This window comes from Pseudonaja textilis, unplaced genomic scaffold (assembly GCF_049901715.1).
Source record: "Pseudonaja textilis isolate UNSWEBS1 unplaced genomic scaffold, rPseTex1.2 PTEXSCF114, whole genome shotgun sequence".
NCBI classification, from domain to species: Eukaryota; Metazoa; Chordata; class Lepidosauria; order Squamata; family Elapidae; genus Pseudonaja; species Pseudonaja textilis.
In genome coordinates this window covers 17,427-36,718 of record NW_028262850.1, presented here as the reverse complement: position 1 = coordinate 36,718, position 19,292 = coordinate 17,427, and the positions used below count along the sequence as shown (strand labels likewise).

Genomic DNA, 19,292 nt, shown 5'->3' with positions numbered 1-19,292 from the left:
AGGTGTAATATCAGATGCATCTTACTAATTTTTGGGTGAACTGGCCTTGGAGCTACTTCCTAGATCGAAGGCCCATATGCTCCACCCCAGGAGGGTGAAGGGGGGAGGAGTCTGGCCAGGTCTGGCCTCCTTAAGAGCCTCCCAGATTATGGAACCCCAGGGGACACTTTTCCCCAAGCAGGAGAGGAAGCTTTCCCCCGGAGCCAAAAGGACCTCCAACTGCCATTCAATCCCATCCGAGCGGCCCAAGCCTGTTAGGCCCCGGTCAGCAAATTGCCACCCTTTGTTTTCTGGCACAAGGACAAACCAAAACCTACTTGGGACATATTCCCAGCCCTTGTGGGTTTCTCACCCCTTTGATGGAGACCTTTAATATGTCACGTGTCCTACAAAATGGGAACAATATCGAAGCCTCCCAGGCAGCCTCAAGAGGAGAAAATCCTGTTTGTCCTGCCCAGATTCAGTTCTGGTGAAGGTCAACCACCTTTGGGGAATAGCATCAGCCCTCTTGAAAGTGGGACCTCAGGCTTCTGGAAATGGAGAGAAGACAGCAAAACTTTCTCCTACCTTGTTGAGTACCTTTTAGCTGTGAAAGATAATCTTGGTTGATAGAAAGTCTCTGTCTTTTAAAATACATCAGAGTTTCTCTCTTGAGAACATCCCTGGGAAAGAACCAAGAGGCCTGAAATGCGTGAGATTCTGCTGCTACCTCTCCATTTGGGTCAATGAGAGTTTAATGTCTGAGGCCATTGACAAATTCATTCTTCTCCAGGAAAGGGATGGAACTAGAATGGGAACATGCAGCAATTTAAAAGAAGAAAACCTTGTTTCTTATCCACGCTTTTTACATTTTAATCTTTTCCTGAGTTGTCTAATTTCAACAGTTTAAGGAAAAAAGGTTTTATACTCATCTTACAAGTGGAAAAAAAAGTTCACAAAAAATATTTGACAATATAGTTTTGATAAAATATATTGAAAAACATAAAAGGGGGGATTTGTGAACCCTGAAAAACGTGTTATGGGGACTCAAGGAGTTCACAACCTTTGTGTGATCCCATTCCGATTTATCGTTCCTCCCCAGCCAGCTAAAAAAAGGCTGGGGTTCAACCGCTGATTGCCCAAATTGTTCGAGGCTAAAAACGGTCAGCCCTTTATTTGCAAAGAAACTGTTGCCCAGCCTAGTTGCCTCTTTGTAATCTTAACACTGGCATCGAGGGGGGGATGGCTACCAAAGCACCTTTTGCAACCGCTGAGTACTAGCCACCGTTAGCCCAGAGAGGCGCCGGCAAAAGGAACGATCCGCAGCCGAAGGCGGCCAGCATAAACCAGCGATCAAAAAAGCAAAAGATCCCCGAGCCAGGGAGAAAGGCGAGCGGAAAAAGAGTTTTCTGGCGCCCTGCTCACGAAGTAAAGCACCGTCAAGAGCTCTGCATTTGGGTTAAATTAAAGTGTCTTTGAATTTGTTGAGAGTAGGAATCATGCGCAGAGAATCTTAATTAAGCCCCTTTTAATCAAGACACCTCCCACAGCTAGCTTGTGAACGTGGTAACCAACAGAGAGAAAGAGAGGTAGCAAAAACCCCTCCAGGCTGATATCACTAGTAACTCACGAGCCTCGTGACCAGAAGATTTTTCGCAAGAGGTAGCCCAGCCGTCCCAAACCTGATTCGAATCGAGGCCCCAGCGGTTAAAGCCGGAAGAGTAGGGTATCGCAAAACAAACCGATCCTTTAAAACCGATCCGCCCTCCCGGCTCACGAGAGAACAGAAAAATCTGGCCTTTAATCCAAAAAGGAGCCCCCAGAGAAGATACTGGTGCCGAAAGGGGCAAAGAACAAACCTCTTCCTGGTTTGAAAGATCCTTGAAACCTCACCCCACACCCTCCCCAACTCCCCCAAATTTTCCTGCGGTTCATAAAACTGAAAAAACAAAAAAATAATCTACCCCAATGACCACCCAAAAAAAGAACATCCAACAGAAGTCGGGTTCCTGGGTTTAAAAATTCAATTAGGATATGGTCTTGATATATTAGTCTGTAAGCAAACCCCCTCCCAAGGCGGCGACCTCTACACAAAAAACCCAAAAGCGGTAGAGGAGGCCCTAGCAGCCCGAGCTAGCAACGAACTCAGCCACCGGGTAAATTCAGGGGCCCAAGCGCCAAGCTAGCAGCGTTCCCAGTCCATTCAAGAGGTGGAAGGGGGAAGGCTACAAGAACGATGAGAACGATGTCCATCGCCTCACCACGACAGACGGTCGCAGGTAGGGGCCAAACAAGAATACACCGTCCACCCAAGCACATCACCCTGTGCCTAGCCTGTGGGGGATCACATCAAAGGGCCACCTGCAAGTTTAAAGGAGCCGCTTGCAACAACTGCCATAAGAGGGGGCACATTGCGCAGAGTCTGCCAAGCCCCCTCAAAGCGCTGCACAAAGACCCCGTCCTCGCACTCCGGGACCACAGAGGCAAGTATTAACTGTCACGACGCACCGCCTTGCCAGGCGTACTTGCCACTCTGTCAGTAAAATTTCCCTCTCCGCTTCCCTAGAAGGTAAACCGTGCCGCATGGAGGTTGACACAGGGTCAGCGCCTCAATAATCTCGTGGAACACCTCAAGAGACTCCACCCCAGCCCCATCTACTACCCGGCTTCAGAGATGCCAGTTCGGTCTGAAGGACTACTAGGGGAAGGCCATTCCCGTGATCGGCAGAGGCAAGTTCTTTGTCAGTTTTAGAGCTTTTAAAGGCCACCTACCTCTAGTGGTAGTTAACGGCAATCTACCCACCTTATTGGGGCTCGATTGGTTTCCCCACCTCGTTGCCTAGGGTTAACAGGGAGTCCATGCTGTCTCAACCTCAGACACTGACTCCTTATTCGCTGACTACGCAGATGTGTTCAGCAAGGAGCTGGGGTGTTATAATGGAACCCCCATCTCGTTCACCGTTGACCTCAGGCAGTCCCAATCAGATTAAAACCACGGAGAGTTCCATTTGCTATCTCGACCAAAACTAGACGCTGAATTGGATAAACTACTAAAACAAGGGGTCATTGAGCCAACAGATTTCGCCAAGTGAGACGCCCATTGTCACACCCTCAAAAAAAGATGGTAGCCTGAGAATTTGCTCGACTACAAGACAACAATCAATAAATATTTACAAGTTAGCGCCTACCCCGTGCGCCTGCCATTCAGCACTTATTGCATACATTCAACCGGGCAGTATTTTTGCTAAATTGGACATGTCTCAAGCATATCAACAGTTCCCTGTTGATAACCAAACAGCGAACTTCAGACCATCGCCACTCACAGGGGTGCCTTCCGATGCAAGCTGCTCCAATTTGGCGAAGTGTTGCCCTTCGGTATTTTTCAATCCCTCATGGAGCGGATTTTACAGGGCCTCCCTGGTGTAGCACCTACTTCTCGACGACATCTTGGTCTCGGCCAGGGACAGACCCCAACTCTTCCAGAGAGTGCGAGCAGTGTTAGAGAGGTTCAGACAGCATGGCCTCAAGTTAAAAAAAGAAAATGCGCCATTGCCACTAGACAGGTGGACTTTCTGGGTTATAAAATTGACGCCTGGCATTCACCCCTGGAGTCCAAGGTCAGGGCGATCCACTTAAGCTCCCACACCGACCTCCAAAACGGAGCTACAAGCTTTCTTGGGACTCTAAACTTTTATGCATCCTTTTTGCCCCATAAAGCCTCAGTAGCCGAACCCCTACACAGATTACTAGACAAAAAGTCACCGTGGCACTGGGGGCACAAAGAAGACCAGGCGTTTAACGCCGTCAAATCACTACTTACGCCAGAGGCAGTGCTCATCCAATTCGACCCCAACCTTCCTTTAGTACTGGCAGCAGACGCATCCCCTTTTGGAATTGGGGCGGTCCTTAGTCACCGACTCGCCAATGGCGCCGAGGCCCCCATCGCTTTTTTTCTCCAGGACGCCTCGCCACGGAGCGAAATTACAGCCAAATAGACAAGGAAGCCCTAGCAGCTGTTGCAGCCGTGAAAAAGTTTCACGAATTCCTTTTTGGCCACTTCTTTCGAACTGGTCACCGACCATAAGCCCCTCCTGGGCCTACTGGCCGGCGACAAACAGACACCTCAAGTCCTCTCCCTCGGATGACAAGGTGGACACTTTTCCTAGCGGCCTACTCATACAAACTTATCCACCGCCCGGGCAAAACTCTATCCCACGCTGACGCACTCAGTCGCTGCCCCTTACCCGCCTCCGGCTGAAGACCCAGCTCCTGTCAATGCCATTTTTGAAATCACCCAGTTGGACCTGCCCATCACCGCCCTTGACATCGCCGCCAAAACCAAGGCAGACCAAATGCCGCCCAGGTGCTCGACTGGGTGAGGAGGGTGGCCGGGAGGCAATGTTGATAACAAATTCGCACCCTTTAAGACTCGCATGCAGGAGCTGTCCAGTTTGCAGGGTTGTCTACTGTGGGGCACTCGAGTGGTCATCCCGACCTCGCTGGCACCTGAGTCCTGGAAGCGCTGCCAGGGACACCCCGGCATTGTGAGAATGAAGGCGTTGGCACGCAGCTACGTGTGGTGGCCGGGTCTAGACGAGGACATTGTCAATTGGGTAAGTTCCTGCAGCATTTGCCAGGAATCCCGTCCTGCTCCCCCATCGCCACCCCTACCAGATGGGAGAGCGCCAGCGCCCTTGGTCTAGAATCCATATCGATCTGGCCGCCCCGTGCATGGAAAGATGTTCCTAGTGGTCGTGGACGCTTATTCCAAGTGGATAGACGTGGCGCAGCTATCCACGACCACCACACTAGCAATCACCAACGTGTTAACGCGCCTGTTCGCTACCCATGGACTACCCGACTCCTTGGTCTCCGAATAATGGCCCACAGTTCGCATCAGTAGAATTCAGCCGTTTTGCAGCCAACCTAGGCATTCGCCACATTTTCACAGCCCCATTTCACCCTCAAGTAGTAATGGGTTGGCTGAAAGGGCCGCCAGGACCACCAAAGAGGCCCTCGCTAGGTTTGGCAGAGATGACTGGCACCACAAACTCTCACGGTTCCTGATGAGCCAGCACTCAACCCCTGTGCAGTCACCAATAAGTCCCCAGCGGAACTTCTGATGGGCCGGCGCCTGAGGACTGTATTAGATAGACTGCACCCACAATACTGCCCTGACTCTCCCCTCGCTTCACTTCGGGGTTAGACATTTTATGTTACAGGAGCCGATATTCGCAAGGAATTTCGCTGGGGACCCACTTTGGATTCCGGGCGAGGTCATCGCCGCCACCGGGCCGAGATCATAGAGTCAGGCTGGAGGATGGTCGCGCCTGGAGGAGACACATAGACCAACTCAGAAGGCGCCTCAGCAACCTCGCAAACAAGAATCCAGAGTCTCCAGTCGAAGGGGGAACCGCCCCATCCGCCACCCAGCCACACCGCACCCAGTGACCAGTCTGCGCCAGCGGTCGCTCCGGTCAGCCCAAACTCGGACAACAGCGCCCAGAGAGTTGATCAACCGGATCCAACCCACGAGAGTTTGACTCCAGAAACCAACCCGGTGGTTTCCGAGGATGCCCAGTCCAGAGAGAGTGTTGGTGACACTATGCCAGCTCAACCGTCACAGACTGATACCAAACAGTCAGACAATGTTCCCGAGTTGCGCCGCTCGGCGCCAACACAAACCCCCATCTACCTCAAGGACTATGCGTGTTCGCATCTGGGGGAAGGGGTGTTATGTCCTGAGGACTCAAGGAGTTCTCACTCAGGTCCACTCACTTTGTGTGGGCGTTATTCCCCATTCCCATTGGTCAGTTCTCCCCAGCAGCCAGCTATAAAAGCAGGCTGCGGGGTCCAACTGGCTGCTGATTGCTGCGAGCCAGTTCCAGGCTTGGCAAGCACGGTCAGCCCTTTATTTGTAAAATAAAGTACTGTTGCACTCATGCTCTGGTTCAGCCTCTCATTGCTCAAACTTAACAAACAGGTTGGTTATCAGAAACATCAATTTGTCAAGAAGAAAATTGTCAGGGTCATCCTCTCCCAGGAAGCCCAGACAGGAAACCTGAGCTAGGCCCACTTCGCTGTAATGCTGCACTGACAGGATTTGGGGAGTCAGAAAGCACAAATCTCCCACCGACCCCTTTTTTATGCAGCTGTAGGTTGCCTCCTCTTCTCTGGTTCTTCCCCAGGCAGAATCTCTCCTCCACCCCCCAAAAGTCATTCCCTCCTATCACGGCCCTTTCTAAATGGATTGTGGGAAAGCGGGGGACATAACTTATGTGCTCTATGCAGGTCATCCTCACATATTATTTCATTTCCCAAATACATTATGGAAATACTGTTGATATAACTCGATCTCAGGAAAGAGTAACAAACAATTTTGTGATGTGATCAGAAACCCAGTTAAGTGAGGGGTGGAAGGTATGATAATTAAGTGGATAAAAACTGATTTAAAAATGGTACTCAAATAATCTTTAGTTTTTTAAATTTTTCTCATGAAAGTGGGAAGATACAACATTTTGTCATTAAGTCAGCAATTTTTCTATGTTGTCATTAATATAATAGGGTTGATAAATCGCTATTATACAAGATTTATAACAATTCTCAGGCAAATATACTTTTATGTTATTGAAACATTACCAACTTTCCGGAAAAATATTTATGATTTCTCCTAGAAACAACTGTATGACTAAAAAGCAGTAGAAAACTATCTGGGTTTTAGGATTTGATAAATTATAGTATCTCATATAAGAACATTAATGATGCACTGGATGACGGATTGTGCCAAGCTTGATAAGTATGCAAGGGAGCCAGTTTGGTCTACTGATTAAGCCTGTGAATTAGAAAGCAAGAGGCTGTGAGTTCAAGACCCTCCTTGGTCATGAAGCAGGCTAGGAGATTTGGGACCAGTCTCTCAGCCCAACTCAACTCACAGGGTTGTTGTTTTGGGGAAAATGAACACACAACTACTCATTGGTACTCAGTCCCCGTGGCTTCTGCAGGGAAGGGCTTTTAAGGATGGGAGATGAGTTAGTGCACTTAGTGAACTCAAACAAGGTCTCAAAGATCTGGAAATCCAACAAGATGGGGCTGCTCTTCCCAAGAACGTTTATTTGAGCAGCCTTTAAAGCAACAAGATATTTCTATCGAATAACCCTGCCCAAAGGGAATTAACCTCCGAGAGCTGCAACGGAGTTCCCAGAGCCGTTTCAGGGGGCCGATACAAAGAAAGAGTGCCTGAGCTGAGACTGGGGCCCTGAGGACAAGTAGCTCTGGGGAGATCAGTCATAAATTAGAACACTTGCTAAGCAACTGGCCATTAAGCGAGGACCAATTGTATTAGGTTTTCCAGTCACATGGCCCCCTGGCCAAGCCCACTCAGTCACATGGCCACCAAGTCACACCCATCTGCTCACATGACCACCAAGCCATGCCCACAAATTAAAGCCATGCCCACAGAATCAGTTGTAAAATAATTTGAATCCCACCAGTGAGTTCAGAGCCTGCTATGCGGCATCTCCTATCAGGACTCAGGGGTTCATTTTGTGACGCCTCTAGTAATATCTGGGAAATACGGAACTCTTTTACGTGCAACTGCAGTTATCAGATCAGTAGGAAGGAGTTTCTCTGAATGGGGCCAAATTCTGTTCTGCTGTAATGCAAAATTATGTATTTATTTATTTAGGACATTTATATTGCCACATATTTGCACATGACTCAGCACTAGGCAGACTCTAACTGCCCCTTGACATTTATTTTTATTTTTCTCCATTATTATTATTAATGTAATGCTGGTCTCTGAATGTAATAAAAGTAGATTGGATGAAAGAGGAAGCTGTGTTGGAGACATTTGCCATCTTGAGTTATTTGTAAATAAATACATGTTTATGAAAACAATCTCAAAATTGTAGTTGACTGAGGCTTCCGGGTTGCCAGGCTTCGGTGACAGCAGGGATTTGCATTTCTTCGCGATCCCTGCTGTGCTCGCCGTCTTGGTGCCTCCGATCCAGATGGATTTGGAGGATAAGGCTGCCCTGTAGAGGCAGCTGAAGATAGGGAGGATCTGGGAAGGGGTTTGGGGGTGTCTCAGACCCCTCCTCACCCAGCTTAGCCTCCTTTTCTCAAGGCGGTGCAGCGGCGGTCATAATGGCCGCCACCAAGAAGCTGGCAGCTGGAAAAGATTGCGCAGGAGGAAGGAGGAGAAGGAAGATTTAAACCATGGAAGTGTTGGCTGTACCGGGAAAATAACAGCTTTTAAAACCCTGGAGTGGAATTGTTTATTGCCTGAAAGATACATTGTATCCCTAAGAAGAGAGACAGTGGCGGAGAAAGCTGCTAAGGGAAACCTTTTTTTTTTTTCTACTTACTCTCCCACCCCACAGAAGCATTAAATGCAGAACTGGAAAATTGCATTGGGCATCGAAGATATTTTAACTCGAAAATGATCAGAGAAAGGACTTTGGACTTTGGACTTAATATCCTCAGAAATTGGAAAGCCCGAATTGGAGGTATGGATTTCTGAGCGTTTAAAGGGAAATTGTTGTTGCAAGGGGGGAGAGGAAAAAACTTTTTGGAGCAGAGCTTGAAAAAGGAGGAGACTACCTAGAATTTCAAAGAAAGATACATTTTAATGGGAACTTTTTGATCAATCAGTAACCCCATAAAGAGAAATTGAAGAGGGTAAAAAAAAAGTATTGAAAGAAACATTCATTTGGACCTTTTAGTGACTTTGAAATTCTTTTGGAATTACTTTTGATTAAAAATATTTGGGTGGTTGTTTTTGAAGAAATCTTTCTCTTCAGGATGGCATTGCTTTTGGATGAATTAAAAACTCAATAGCAAAAATACAAGAAAGAAGAGCAAGATGGAAAAGATTCTTGGGGCACTCTTTTTCAATTTTTAGAGATGGCGTTACGCACCTATGAAAAATTGACTACACAGCAGGACGACTGGAACAAAGAAGAAGAAGAAGCCATTTTGGATGAGCAACGGGTTCACTTTGGGGAGGAGGAGGAAGAGGAAAAGAAAAAGGGGATTTTAAGGGTAGAGAAAACAATCCAAAAAGAGAAAAATGAGATGAAAGCTGGATATAAGGTTAGAATACAACAGAAAGTGAGTAAGCAGAAGAAGAAAAGGGGGAGGAGAGACAAGGGGGAAAAAAAGGCAAGAAGAAAAATAAACAAATGAGAAAGGAGGGGGTGAAAAACCTTAATGCTGGGAAGCAAGACTTTAAGAAACAAAAACTATTTAGAGACAATGGGTAATTTAAATGAAAAAGGGATTCTGGAAGGTACATAAAAGTGTGATTTTCTATGTGTATTCAGAGTAGAATGTGTATTAGTACATATGATTTGCTCTTTTATGGTATTTCTGGTGGGTTATAGGCTTATATTTTGTAATTGTAGCTTATTTGCTTTTTCATAAAGTTTTTTTTTTGTGTGATGTGTAATTTTAGAATGTACTAACCAGAATCTCAATATAATTTAAGTGTTATATTAAGTATTGTGAAGTTAGGGAAAAGAGTTAAAGGTGTTACTCCAGTTAGTCTACAGGAGAGTATATTTAAAGAAAAAGATGAATGGATAACTGTAAAAGAACAGACAAAAATGTTAAGTACTATGAATTGCATTGAGATAAGATAAATAAAATATGATTAAGAAAGATAAAAGAGGGAAGAAGTTATACAGAAAATTGAAAATGGTAATAAGATATGGATTGACATATAAAGTAAATATTTTTTTTTTGAATTTGTGTCTGTGCGAAGAGTTTTAACCCGGGATCAAGCAGCTTTCAGAAATGAGGTTTTTAGGTTCTATGTTATGTATGTCTTGTCTATTTTTTTTTTAAGGCAAAAAATTTTGATTAGTAAGAAATATAATCTGGATAACAGAATGAAAAGGAGAAATTGGGATAGGATATCAAGATGAGTAGATAATGTAAATGCAAATATTATATTTGGTATGTTTTATTGGTTCCTCCAGAAAGATTTTTATTTTAATATGCCTTGCTTGTTTGTATGTTTTGTAAAGTTAACAAAATTTGTTCTTTTTAAAACAAAAAAAAAAGCTAAAATAAGTCAGAGGAAAATAGAAGTGTGATGATTGAATAGCAGATGAATAAGATGATATAAAATAATGTGTTACCTGCTTTGTAAAGACCTATGGGAAAGGGTTTTTTTTTTTAGTGTTTGATGATGCTTTGTCTTGTTTGTTTCTTGTTAAAATTAATAAAATTTGTTTCAAAAAAAAATCGTACTTGACTGAAACCTGAAACTGAGTCTTCAGAGAAGACGAGGAGGAGATTATGAGAGCAGCTTCTCCAACTTGCAACATCTCTCAGTTGGACAAGGAAGGATTCAACACTCTTCCAAAGATGGAAAGAGGTGTTGGGAGTTAAAACCCTCCCCTCTCCTAGGAAAATAAAATATTTTAGGATATACTAAAAAGGGAGAATATATTTCCCCTAAAAAGAAAAGTAGAAACTCAGAGAGCCTGCAACTCAGCCCCCCTCCCACCTTTGCTAATGGACCATTTACTCTGGCCTAGGCCACTCTATTTTACATAACAAAGATCTACTCCAGGTAAAGCTCTACAGGAATTGCCCAAAGCCATCACCATCATCCAGCGAGGCTCATCCAAGCCTGGGACTCAGGACAGCCTACAGAGTTGGCCCTGCATGGCCCCATGGGAGTCTGACAACCAATCAGAATACAAGCTCCAATTCAAATCCCAACAGAGGGCATAAAACAATTGCACTCTCAGCATCTCAGCCCTTCTTTGCTCAACCAAGGCATGTGCTCCTGTCCACCATTAAACCATCTTCCAAGCAGTCACCATGTTTCCAGCGTCTTTCTTCCCCACTTGGAACTGAACCCAGAAGGAGATTTCTTCCAACAGAGGCTAGACAGAAACTTCAGATCTGCTCCCTGTTAGTCCAGAGTGTCAGACAGGAGCAATTAAATGGTGCAAATCTCTTGACCTTTTCCAGCACAAGAAGGTTGAGATGTTCCCCTCCTTCTCCTTTGGGTTTCCTCTCCAAAGGATCTCAGATTAATGGATCCCTATTGGGACCCCCATACCTGCCACGGCTGCAGCCTCGGAGCCCCCAACCTTTTTTCTCCCTCCTTCCATCCCCTCCTTGATCTGGAGGAATAGGCAGCATTCATGGCCTTGGCCAAAGTCTGAATGATACTGTAGGGATGAGGGTTATTTATGATCCGTTTCCTGTTTCTTTTCTCCTGGGTCTCCAGTGGGGCTTTCTGGGTGCATCTTCTGCGGCCTTTGACAGAAAAGACGTGCTTGGAAAGGGAACAGCGGAAATAATGATCTTGAAACTGATCTTCCACAAAGAAATAAGGTTCAAAGGCAGCATCTGTTGGTCTTTTGTTTGTCAGATAACCAAAGTTCCAAATACTATGGATGTATTTGAGAAGTATGTCCTTCTTTATTAGATACGGTGAAAAACTTGTGAGGATCCAGACTTTCCCTTCAATGGCTCCTGGCAAATGCATAAGCGCTTCATGGAAAGGAAAAATTCTGTTCCAGATGGAAATATATTCTATGAAGTGGACAAAGACATTGACTTGTCTCCACTTAGAGAGGGCCTCCCTGAGGGGTGCTGTTTGTCCAGTTGTTCTGAATCGTTGTGATATAACCACACAAATTCCATTCCTGACAAGCATCGGAGGGAAAGTCCTCATGAAATTATCTCCATTCTCTTTGTCTGAAGCAAAGAGACCAATCAGGGTCCATCTGAAATGGAGGAGCAGCTGGATGATTGCTGGGTATTGGAATCCTTCTTTGGGGAGCATCTGGTGGAAAAGGGGGAATCTCCTTTTATCACTCAGAGCCTCTGAAGGAATTAGAACAGTGATCTGGAAAAGTAATGAAGAATGCTGTGTTACAATATGGTCCAGATAAATTCCAAAATAATACTTATTTACAAACCCAATTTTGTTTTGATGAATATATAAGAATAGTTTGTTCCTTAGTCACGGTTTTAAAATATTTAAGACAGAATATTAACAAGATTGTATCTAAAAATGGAACGCAAAATCATATTAAACAAAAAAAATGCAATGTAAATTTCTGTGTCACCCTTACAATTCCAACAATTAGATTCAAATTAGCAGATGTTAGATAAAATGTCTGGATCTAAGATATAGGTCTGTATTATATGTTATTTTTGACTACTAAAACCTCTTTCTCAGCTTCTATATCCTAAATTCTTTGTGAAGCAATTTTTCAGCTTCTTCTCTAGATGTACGAGAGACTAAGAGACCACAACTGCTAACAGAAATTGACAGTTGTACAATCCAATAAGTGTTTAATTGAAATTTTGTCTGTTTTGGGACTATGTCTGTTTCATCACTTTAATTTTAACCCAATAATTATATACCTTGAATTTATACAAAGCAGAAATTGTGTAAATTAACAATTATCTATGAGGGCAGGAGCTGAACTCCTTTTATCCACCCCAAAGATCCTCTTCAGATCTTGTGATCTCAATAATTTTTTATACATAGACAGGACTATTGCCAACTTGATTCCAATTGGATAAGGCAGATATTATTGATATGTGAAAATGAATATGCTAATGGAGGACCTCAAAACCTGGATGGTTTTTCAATAGTTGAATATTCAGTAGCATATCCTCTATAGGAACCTTTTGGCTCTTCAGGGCTTTAATGGTCAATTTGAAGATGAACATAATAGACTAAAACATAGTTGATATGTTCCCTAATATTCTGAAAAGCTGCTCTTGAATTCTATGAAGATATTGGATCTGTTGTTCATCCCCACCACCCCACTCACCTTAGATAGAGAAAAACACACACAAACCTGTGGGACTTTGTAGGTGCCTACAAACGTTGACATCTGGATGGAGATGTCCCTGGCAGCTGCATCAATCAGAGCCAGGAGGTTCTCCTTCCTCCCACAGCCGTAGTTGGGGACATTGGCTTCTCCAGTGGAAAGAATGTCCAGCAAGGCATCTGAAGTGCGGAAGGTGCTTCCATAGTTGTTATGGATGTAGTAACCAAGTGTGAGATTGTGCAGAAGCCTGGAATTCTTGCTGACCATTTGAATAGCAAAAATTGATTTTAGGGTATTTGTTAGAGCAGAACTCTTCCTATTGAAAAACAATATTCATGTTATTATATTCAATAGCAACAACAAATGTTTCTAAAATATATAATCCTTCACAAACCTACTAAGCCTTAGGCCAACATTGATCCAAATCCAATGATCAATTATGCAAATGAGAGACACAACTACAATTGTTTCAGTCACTACTTAAATAAAGCTCATTATTCAAGTGATGAACTCATGAGCGAACTGAGAAAGGAAAATCACCTGGATTTCATTCAGGTTTTTTGAAAACTCCATCTTTGGATTTTACTCTCTTCCACAAAGTAAGGCAAAAAAGGGAAGCCATGGAAATCAAAATCATTCAGGAAATTAGACAGGTCCTGAGGTACAAAAATAAGTGACATAAGAAGAAAAGAAGGAGAGTGTTAGAATTGCACATGGAGGGAGTGCAACTCCATCACCCTGCATGACTTACGAAGAAGAAGGTATAGGAGGGCTGTTGAAGGGCAACATTATAGGCGACACATATGTTTCAGTTGTGACCACACCAATGAGATGGTCTCCAGGCCTGTAAAAGCTCCATGGATTGTAGCCATCCTGGTGCTCCAAACTCAATGGGCATTTCCTTCTCAGCTTCCCACAGACTGATGGGGACACCAGCAGCAGCAGCAGAAGCAGAAGCAGGAGGTCCATCATTCATGGCATTAATCAATCCACTTCCTGTTTCTAACACAAACAACAGGAACAGTTGGAGAAATGCAAAGACTCTGAGAAGTGCCAGTGGCTTTCCTGATCTAAGCAGAGAATCACTCAGTTTCATCTGCAAAGGAGAGAAAGGTGCAATCAAGAGCAGACCTGCACCTGTCCCAAAACCTTGGTCCCAGAGAGCTTCACCAAGCTTTATCCTTTCTAAAAGATCTGTTAAGTTTGGGAAAAGAGAGGCTGAACCAGAGCATGAGTGCAACAATACTTTATTATAACAATAAAGGGCTGACCATGCTTGCCACGCCTGGGAACTGGCTCGCAGCAATCAGCAACTGGTTGGACCCCGCAGCCTGCTTTTATAGCTGGCTGCTGGGGAGAACCAACCAATGAGTGAAGGGAAGAACACCCACGCAAAGTGAGTGGACCTGAGTGAGAACTCCTAGAGTTCTCAGGACATAACACCCCTTCCCCCAGATGCGAACACGCATAGTCTCTGAGGTAGGCAGGAGGTTTATGTTGGCGCCCGGAACGGCGCAGCTCTGGAACACTGTCTGTCCGTTCGGGTCTGCCTGGGAAGGCAGAGCCGGCAAGGTGTCATCAGTATGCCCCTCGGTTCGGGCATGCCCGGGCTCGTAGGGTTGGTCTCTCGGGATGTGCTCCCGTAGACTGGATCGGGCTGGTCAACCGTCTGGGCGCCGCTGTCCGTGTTCGGGCCTACAGGATCGGCTGTTGGTGTGAACTGGTCGCGGGCATGATGTGGATGTGGGGCTGAAGATGAGGCTCCCTTCCCTTGTGACTCTGGATCCCTGCTGGCGAGGGTGCTGAGGCGCCTACGCAGTTGGTCTATGTGCCTTCTCCAGACGCGGCCATCCTCTAGTCTGACCCGATACGATCGTGGTCCGGTGATGGCTACGATCTCGCCCGGGATCCACAGGGGGTCTCCAGCGAAATTCCTCGCGAATACTGGCTCCTGTAAGATAAAATGTCTAACCCCGATGTGGAAGCGAGGGGAGAGTCAGGGCAGTATTGTGGGTGACGTCTGTCCAATACAGTCCTCAGACGCCTGCCCATCAGGAGCTCAGCTGGGGACTTATTGGTGACTGAACAAGGAGTTGAGTGCTGGCTCATCAGGAACCGCGAGAGTTTGTGGTGCCAGTCATCCTTGTTGAACCTAGCCAGGGCTTCTTTAGTGGTCCTGACGGCCCTTTCAGCCAATCCGTTACTGGCAGGATGAAATGGGGCTGTGAAAATGTGGCGGATGCCCAGGTTGGCAGCGAAACGGCTGAACTCGGTCGATGCGAACTGTGGGCCATTGTCGGAGACAATGGAGTCTGGTAGCCCGTGCGTTACGAACAGGCGTGTTAATACGTTGGTGATTGCTAGTGTGGTGGTCGTGGATAGCTGTGCTACGTCAATCCATTTGGAATAGGCGTCCACGACCACTAGGAACATCTTCCCATGCAAGGGGCCGGCCAGGTCGATGTGAATTCTGGACCAAGGGCGCTGGCGCTTTCCCATCTAGTAGGGGTGGCAATGGGGGAGCAGGGACGGGATTCCTGGCAAATGCTGCAGGAACTTACCCAATTGACAACGTCCTCGCGAGACCCAGCCACCACACGTAGCTGCGTGCTAATGCCTTCATTCTCACGATGCCAGGGTGTCCCGTCGTGCAACGCTTCCAGAACTCGGCACGCAGTGAGGTCGGGATGACCACTCGAGTGCCCCATAGCAGACAGCCCTGCAAACTGGACAGCTCCTGCATGCGAGTCTTGAAAGGTGTGAATTTGTTTTCAACATTGCCCCCGGCCACCCCTCCTCACCCAGTCGAGCACCTGGGCGAGCGTTTGATCTGCCTGGTTTTAGCTGCAATGTCAAGGGCAGTGATGGGTAGGTCCAACTGGGTGATCTCGAAAATCGTTGACAGGAGCAGGGTCTTCAGCCGGAGCCGGCAAGGGGCAGCGACTGAGAGCGTCAGCGTGGGACAGTGTTTTACCCGGGCGGTGTATAAGTCTGTAGGAGTAGGCTGCTAGGAAGAGGGTCCACCTTGTCATCCTCGGGGAAAGGACTTGAGGGGTCTGTTTGTCCCCGGCTAGTAGGCCCAGGAGGGGCTTGTGGTCCGTGACCAGCTCGAAAAATGGCCAAAAGAAATTCGTGAAATTTTTTCACGGCTGCAACAGCTGCTAGGGCTTCCTTATCGATCTGGCTGTAATTGCGCTCCGTTGCAGAGAGCGTCCTTGAGAAAAAGGCGATGGGAGCCTCGGCGCCATTGGGGAGCCTGTGACTCAGTACCGCCCCAATTCCAAAAGGGGAGGCGTCTCTGCCAGCACTAAAGGGAAGTTAGGGTCGAATTGAATAAGTACCGCCTCTGACGTGAGTAGTGATTTGACGGCGTGAAAAGCCTGGTCTTCTTTGTGCCCCCAGTGCCACGGTGACTTTTTATCCAGTAATCTGTGTAGGGGTTCAGCTACTGATGCTTTATGGGGCAAGAAGGATGCGTAAAAGTTCAGTAGCCCCAAGAAAGCCTGTAGTTCAGTTTTGGAGGTTGGAGTGGGTGCCTCGTGGATTGCCTTAACCTTGGACTCCAGGGGTGAATGCCAGAGGCGTCAATTTTATAACCCAGAAAGTCCACCTGTCTAGTGGCAATGGCACATTTTTCTTTTTTTCAACTTGAGGCCATGCTGTCTGAACCTCTCTAACACCGCTCGAACTCTCTGGAAGAGTTGGGGTCTGTCCCTGGCCGAGACTAAGATGTCGTCGAAGTAGGGTACTACACCAGGGAGGCCCTGCAAAATCCGCTCCATGAGGGATTGAAAAATACCTGGGGCAACACTTACGCCAAATTGGAGACGCTTGCATCGGAAGGCACCCCTGTGAGTGACAATGGTCTGGAGTTCCGCTGTTTGGTTATCAACAGGGAACTGCTGATATGCTTGAGACATGTCCAATTTAGCAAAAATGCTGCCTGGTTCGAATGTGTGTAATAAATGCTGAATGACGGGCACAGGATAAGCGCTAACTTGTAGAATTTATTGATTGTCGTCTTGTAGTCCGAGCAAATTCTCAGGCTACCGTCTTTTTTGAGGGGTGTGACAATGGGCGTCTCCCATTTGGCGAAATCTGTTGGCTCAATGACCCCTTGTTTTAACAGTTTATCCAATTCTGCATCTAGTTTTGGCCGAATAGCAAATGGGACCCTACGCGTTTTAGCCTGATTGGGACTGCCTGGGGTCAACTGAGAATGAGATGGGGGTACCGTTATAACACCCCAGCTCTTCGCTGAACACATCTGAGTAATCAGCGAATAAGGAGTCAGTGTCTGAGGTTGAGACAGCATGGACTCCTGTTAGCCCTAGGCCGAGATGGGGGAACCAATCGAGCCCCAATAAGGTGGGGAGATTGCCGTTAACTACCACTAGAGGTAGGTGACCTTTAAAAGCTTTAAAACTGACAAGGAACTTGCCTCTGCCGATTACAGGAATGGTCTTCCCCTGGTAGTCCTTTAGGCTAAACTGGCATCTCTGGAGCCGGCTAGTGGATAGGCTTGGTTGGACCCTCTTGAGGGTGTTCCACGAGATAATTGAGAGCGCTGACCCTGTGTCAACCTCCATACGGCACGGTTTACCTTCTAGGGAAACGGAGAGAGAAATTTTACTAACAGTGTGGCAAGTGTGCTTGGCATGGTGGTGCGTGCGACAGTTCAATACTTTCCTCTGTGGTCCCGAGTGCGAGGGGGTGTCTTTGTGCTGAGCTTTGGGGGCTTGGCAGACTCTCGCGATGTGTCCCCTTTTATGGCAGTTATTGCAGGTGGCTCCTTTAAACTTGCAGGTGGCCCTCTGATGAGATCCCCACAGGCTAGGCACAGGGTGATGTGCTTGGGTGGACCGATGTTTTCTTGTTTGGCTCCTACCTGCGGCCGTCTCTCGTTGGAGAGGCGGTGGACGTCGTTGTCATCACTGATGGTTTCCTCTGCTACCACCTCCTCGGAGTGGACTGGAAGTGATGTCAGCTTGGCACTTGGGCCATGGATTTCGGTGGCTGAGTGCGCTGCCAGCTCGGCTGCCAAGGCCTCCTCGACTGCTTGTGTGAGGTTGAGGTCTTTTTTTTGCGAGAAGGCGCCTTGCAGGTGGAGGTCCTTGACCCCGCAGACTAATTGATCGAGGAGCATGTCCTCCAGGTAGGTTCCAAACCCACAATGCAGTGCTGCTGTTCTGAGGGCGGCCATATATTGATTGATGGTCTCCTTGTCCGATTGCTTCCTCATACGGAAGGTGAATCTCCTGGCAATCTGTGAGGGTCTGGGAGAATAGTGGTTAGTGAGGATTTCAAGTAACTCGGACCACGGACGTTTTCAACTCACGAGGAGCCACGAGGGCCGTGGCAGTATGCGAAAGCGGTGGCTCCACAGTAGATCAGGAAATACAATTTTTTCCGATGCTCTCCAGCATCCGCCAGGCCAATTGCATCGATATAATGATTAAAGTGGTTCTTATATGATTCCCACTTCTCCTCATCTGGTTTGAACGCTGGGAAGACTGGATTGGAATTCATGGTGCTGGGGCTGGTTGAACTACCTGTGGAAAAATCTCTCTGGGGCAGCAGACAATGTTTAGTGCCTGTGGTAGGCAAGTGATTTCAGCTCAGGAGAGGCTTTTCGCAATCCTCTCTTTCTCTCTGGGTTAACCACGTTTGGCTGTTAGCCGTTGGCGGCGTTTGGATTCGCGCCTGTGTGGGCGTCAGTGACTTGACTACAGCGCTGTGCTGTACCTTTAGGTTTGAAATTCAAATGACAGCCGTTTGAATTTCGCGCCTAATACTGAGCGGCTGCGGCTCGCAGCGCTTCACTTTCCCTGTAGCTGGGCTAACAAGCAGCTACAGACGCTTCTGACTTTCGATTCTGACCGCTCTCTCTGGCTGCGGATCAGCGTTCGCTTCTTATCGCTTGCTGACCGCTTTCTCTGTCAGCGGATCAGCGTTTGCTCTTTTGTTTGCTCTTTTTGTTTGCTGACCGCTCTCTCTGGCTGCGGATCAGCATTGCCCTTATCGCCGGCCGATCGCTCTCTCTGGCTGCGGATCGGCGGCTAGTGACTCAGCGGTTGCATGGTGCTTCTGGTAGCCATCCCACCCTCGTCGCCAGTGTTAAGTTTGGGAAAAGAGAGGCTGAACCAGAGCATGAGTGCAACAATACTTTATTATAACAATAAAGGGCTGACCGTGCTTGCCACGCCTGGGAACTGGCTCGCAGCAATCAGCAACTGGTTGGACCCCGCAGCCTGCTTTTATAGCTGGCTGCTGGGGAGAACCAACCAATGAGTGAAGGGAAGAACGCCCACGCAAAGTGAGTGGACCTGAGTGAGAACTCCTAGAGTTCTCAGGACATAACATTCACCAAGGAATTTATCCTTTTCTGATACAAGATCCTTTGCATGTGGGTTCAGTCTAATGCCTGCATCAAAGTCAAAAACTGGAAATATAGCATCACAGGTCTCAAAGGCCCAGATGGTCATAATTACAGCAAGAAGC

General features: G+C 46.9%; 1 protein-coding gene and 1 long non-coding RNA gene across 4 annotated transcripts; both read right to left on the bottom strand.

Annotated features, from left to right (window-relative positions):
• Positions 1–6,188: 6,188 nt before the first annotated feature.
• LOC148123761 (uncharacterized) lies at positions 6,189–7,941 on the bottom strand. The gene is made up of 2 exons (XR_015740542.1): positions 7,417–7,941; positions 6,189–7,386 (listed from the first exon to the last, which is right to left on the bottom strand). It is a non-coding gene; the product is annotated as an uncharacterized LOC148123761 (long non-coding RNA).
• Positions 7,942–10,094: 2,153 nt separating this feature from the next.
• On the bottom strand, positions 10,095–13,915 carry LOC148123760 (vomeronasal type-2 receptor 1-like). Of its 3 annotated transcripts, none has more exons than XM_087918876.1 (3): positions 13,543–13,915; positions 12,819–13,050; positions 10,095–11,851 (listed from the first exon to the last, which is right to left on the bottom strand). In XM_087918876.1, exons 1-3 carry the CDS (start codon positions 13,761–13,763, stop codon positions 11,039–11,041), a joined length of 1,266 nt encoding a protein of 421 aa, XP_087775002.1. In that variant the 5' UTR covers positions 13,764–13,915; the 3' UTR covers positions 10,095–11,038. The 3 variants fall into 3 exon arrangements, with proteins under 3 accessions (XP_087775002.1, XP_087775003.1, XP_087775001.1); XM_087918877.1 differs by having other exon boundaries at positions 10,101–11,788; positions 12,819–13,107; positions 13,543–13,913; XM_087918875.1 differs by having other exon boundaries at positions 10,111–11,851; positions 12,819–13,107; positions 13,543–13,911.
• Between the last annotated feature and the right edge of the window lie 5,377 nt (positions 13,916–19,292).

What these genes read in the sequence shown, in the direction of transcription:
- LOC148123760 (XM_087918875.1), bottom strand. Translation starts at nt 13,763, where the DNA reads ATGATGGACCTCCTGCTTCTGCTTCTGCTGCTGCTGCTGGTGTCCCCA. An exon ending in CCTCCTATACCTTCTTCTTC is followed by an intron (nt 13,108 to 13,542) that starts GTAAGTCATGCA and finishes GTTTTTCAATAG; the next exon opens with GAAGAGTTCTGCTCTAACAA. An exon ending in GCACCTACAAAGTCCCACAG is followed by an intron (nt 11,852 to 12,818) that starts GTTTGTGTGTGT and finishes TTACTTTTCCAG; the next exon opens with ATCACTGTTCTAATTCCTTC.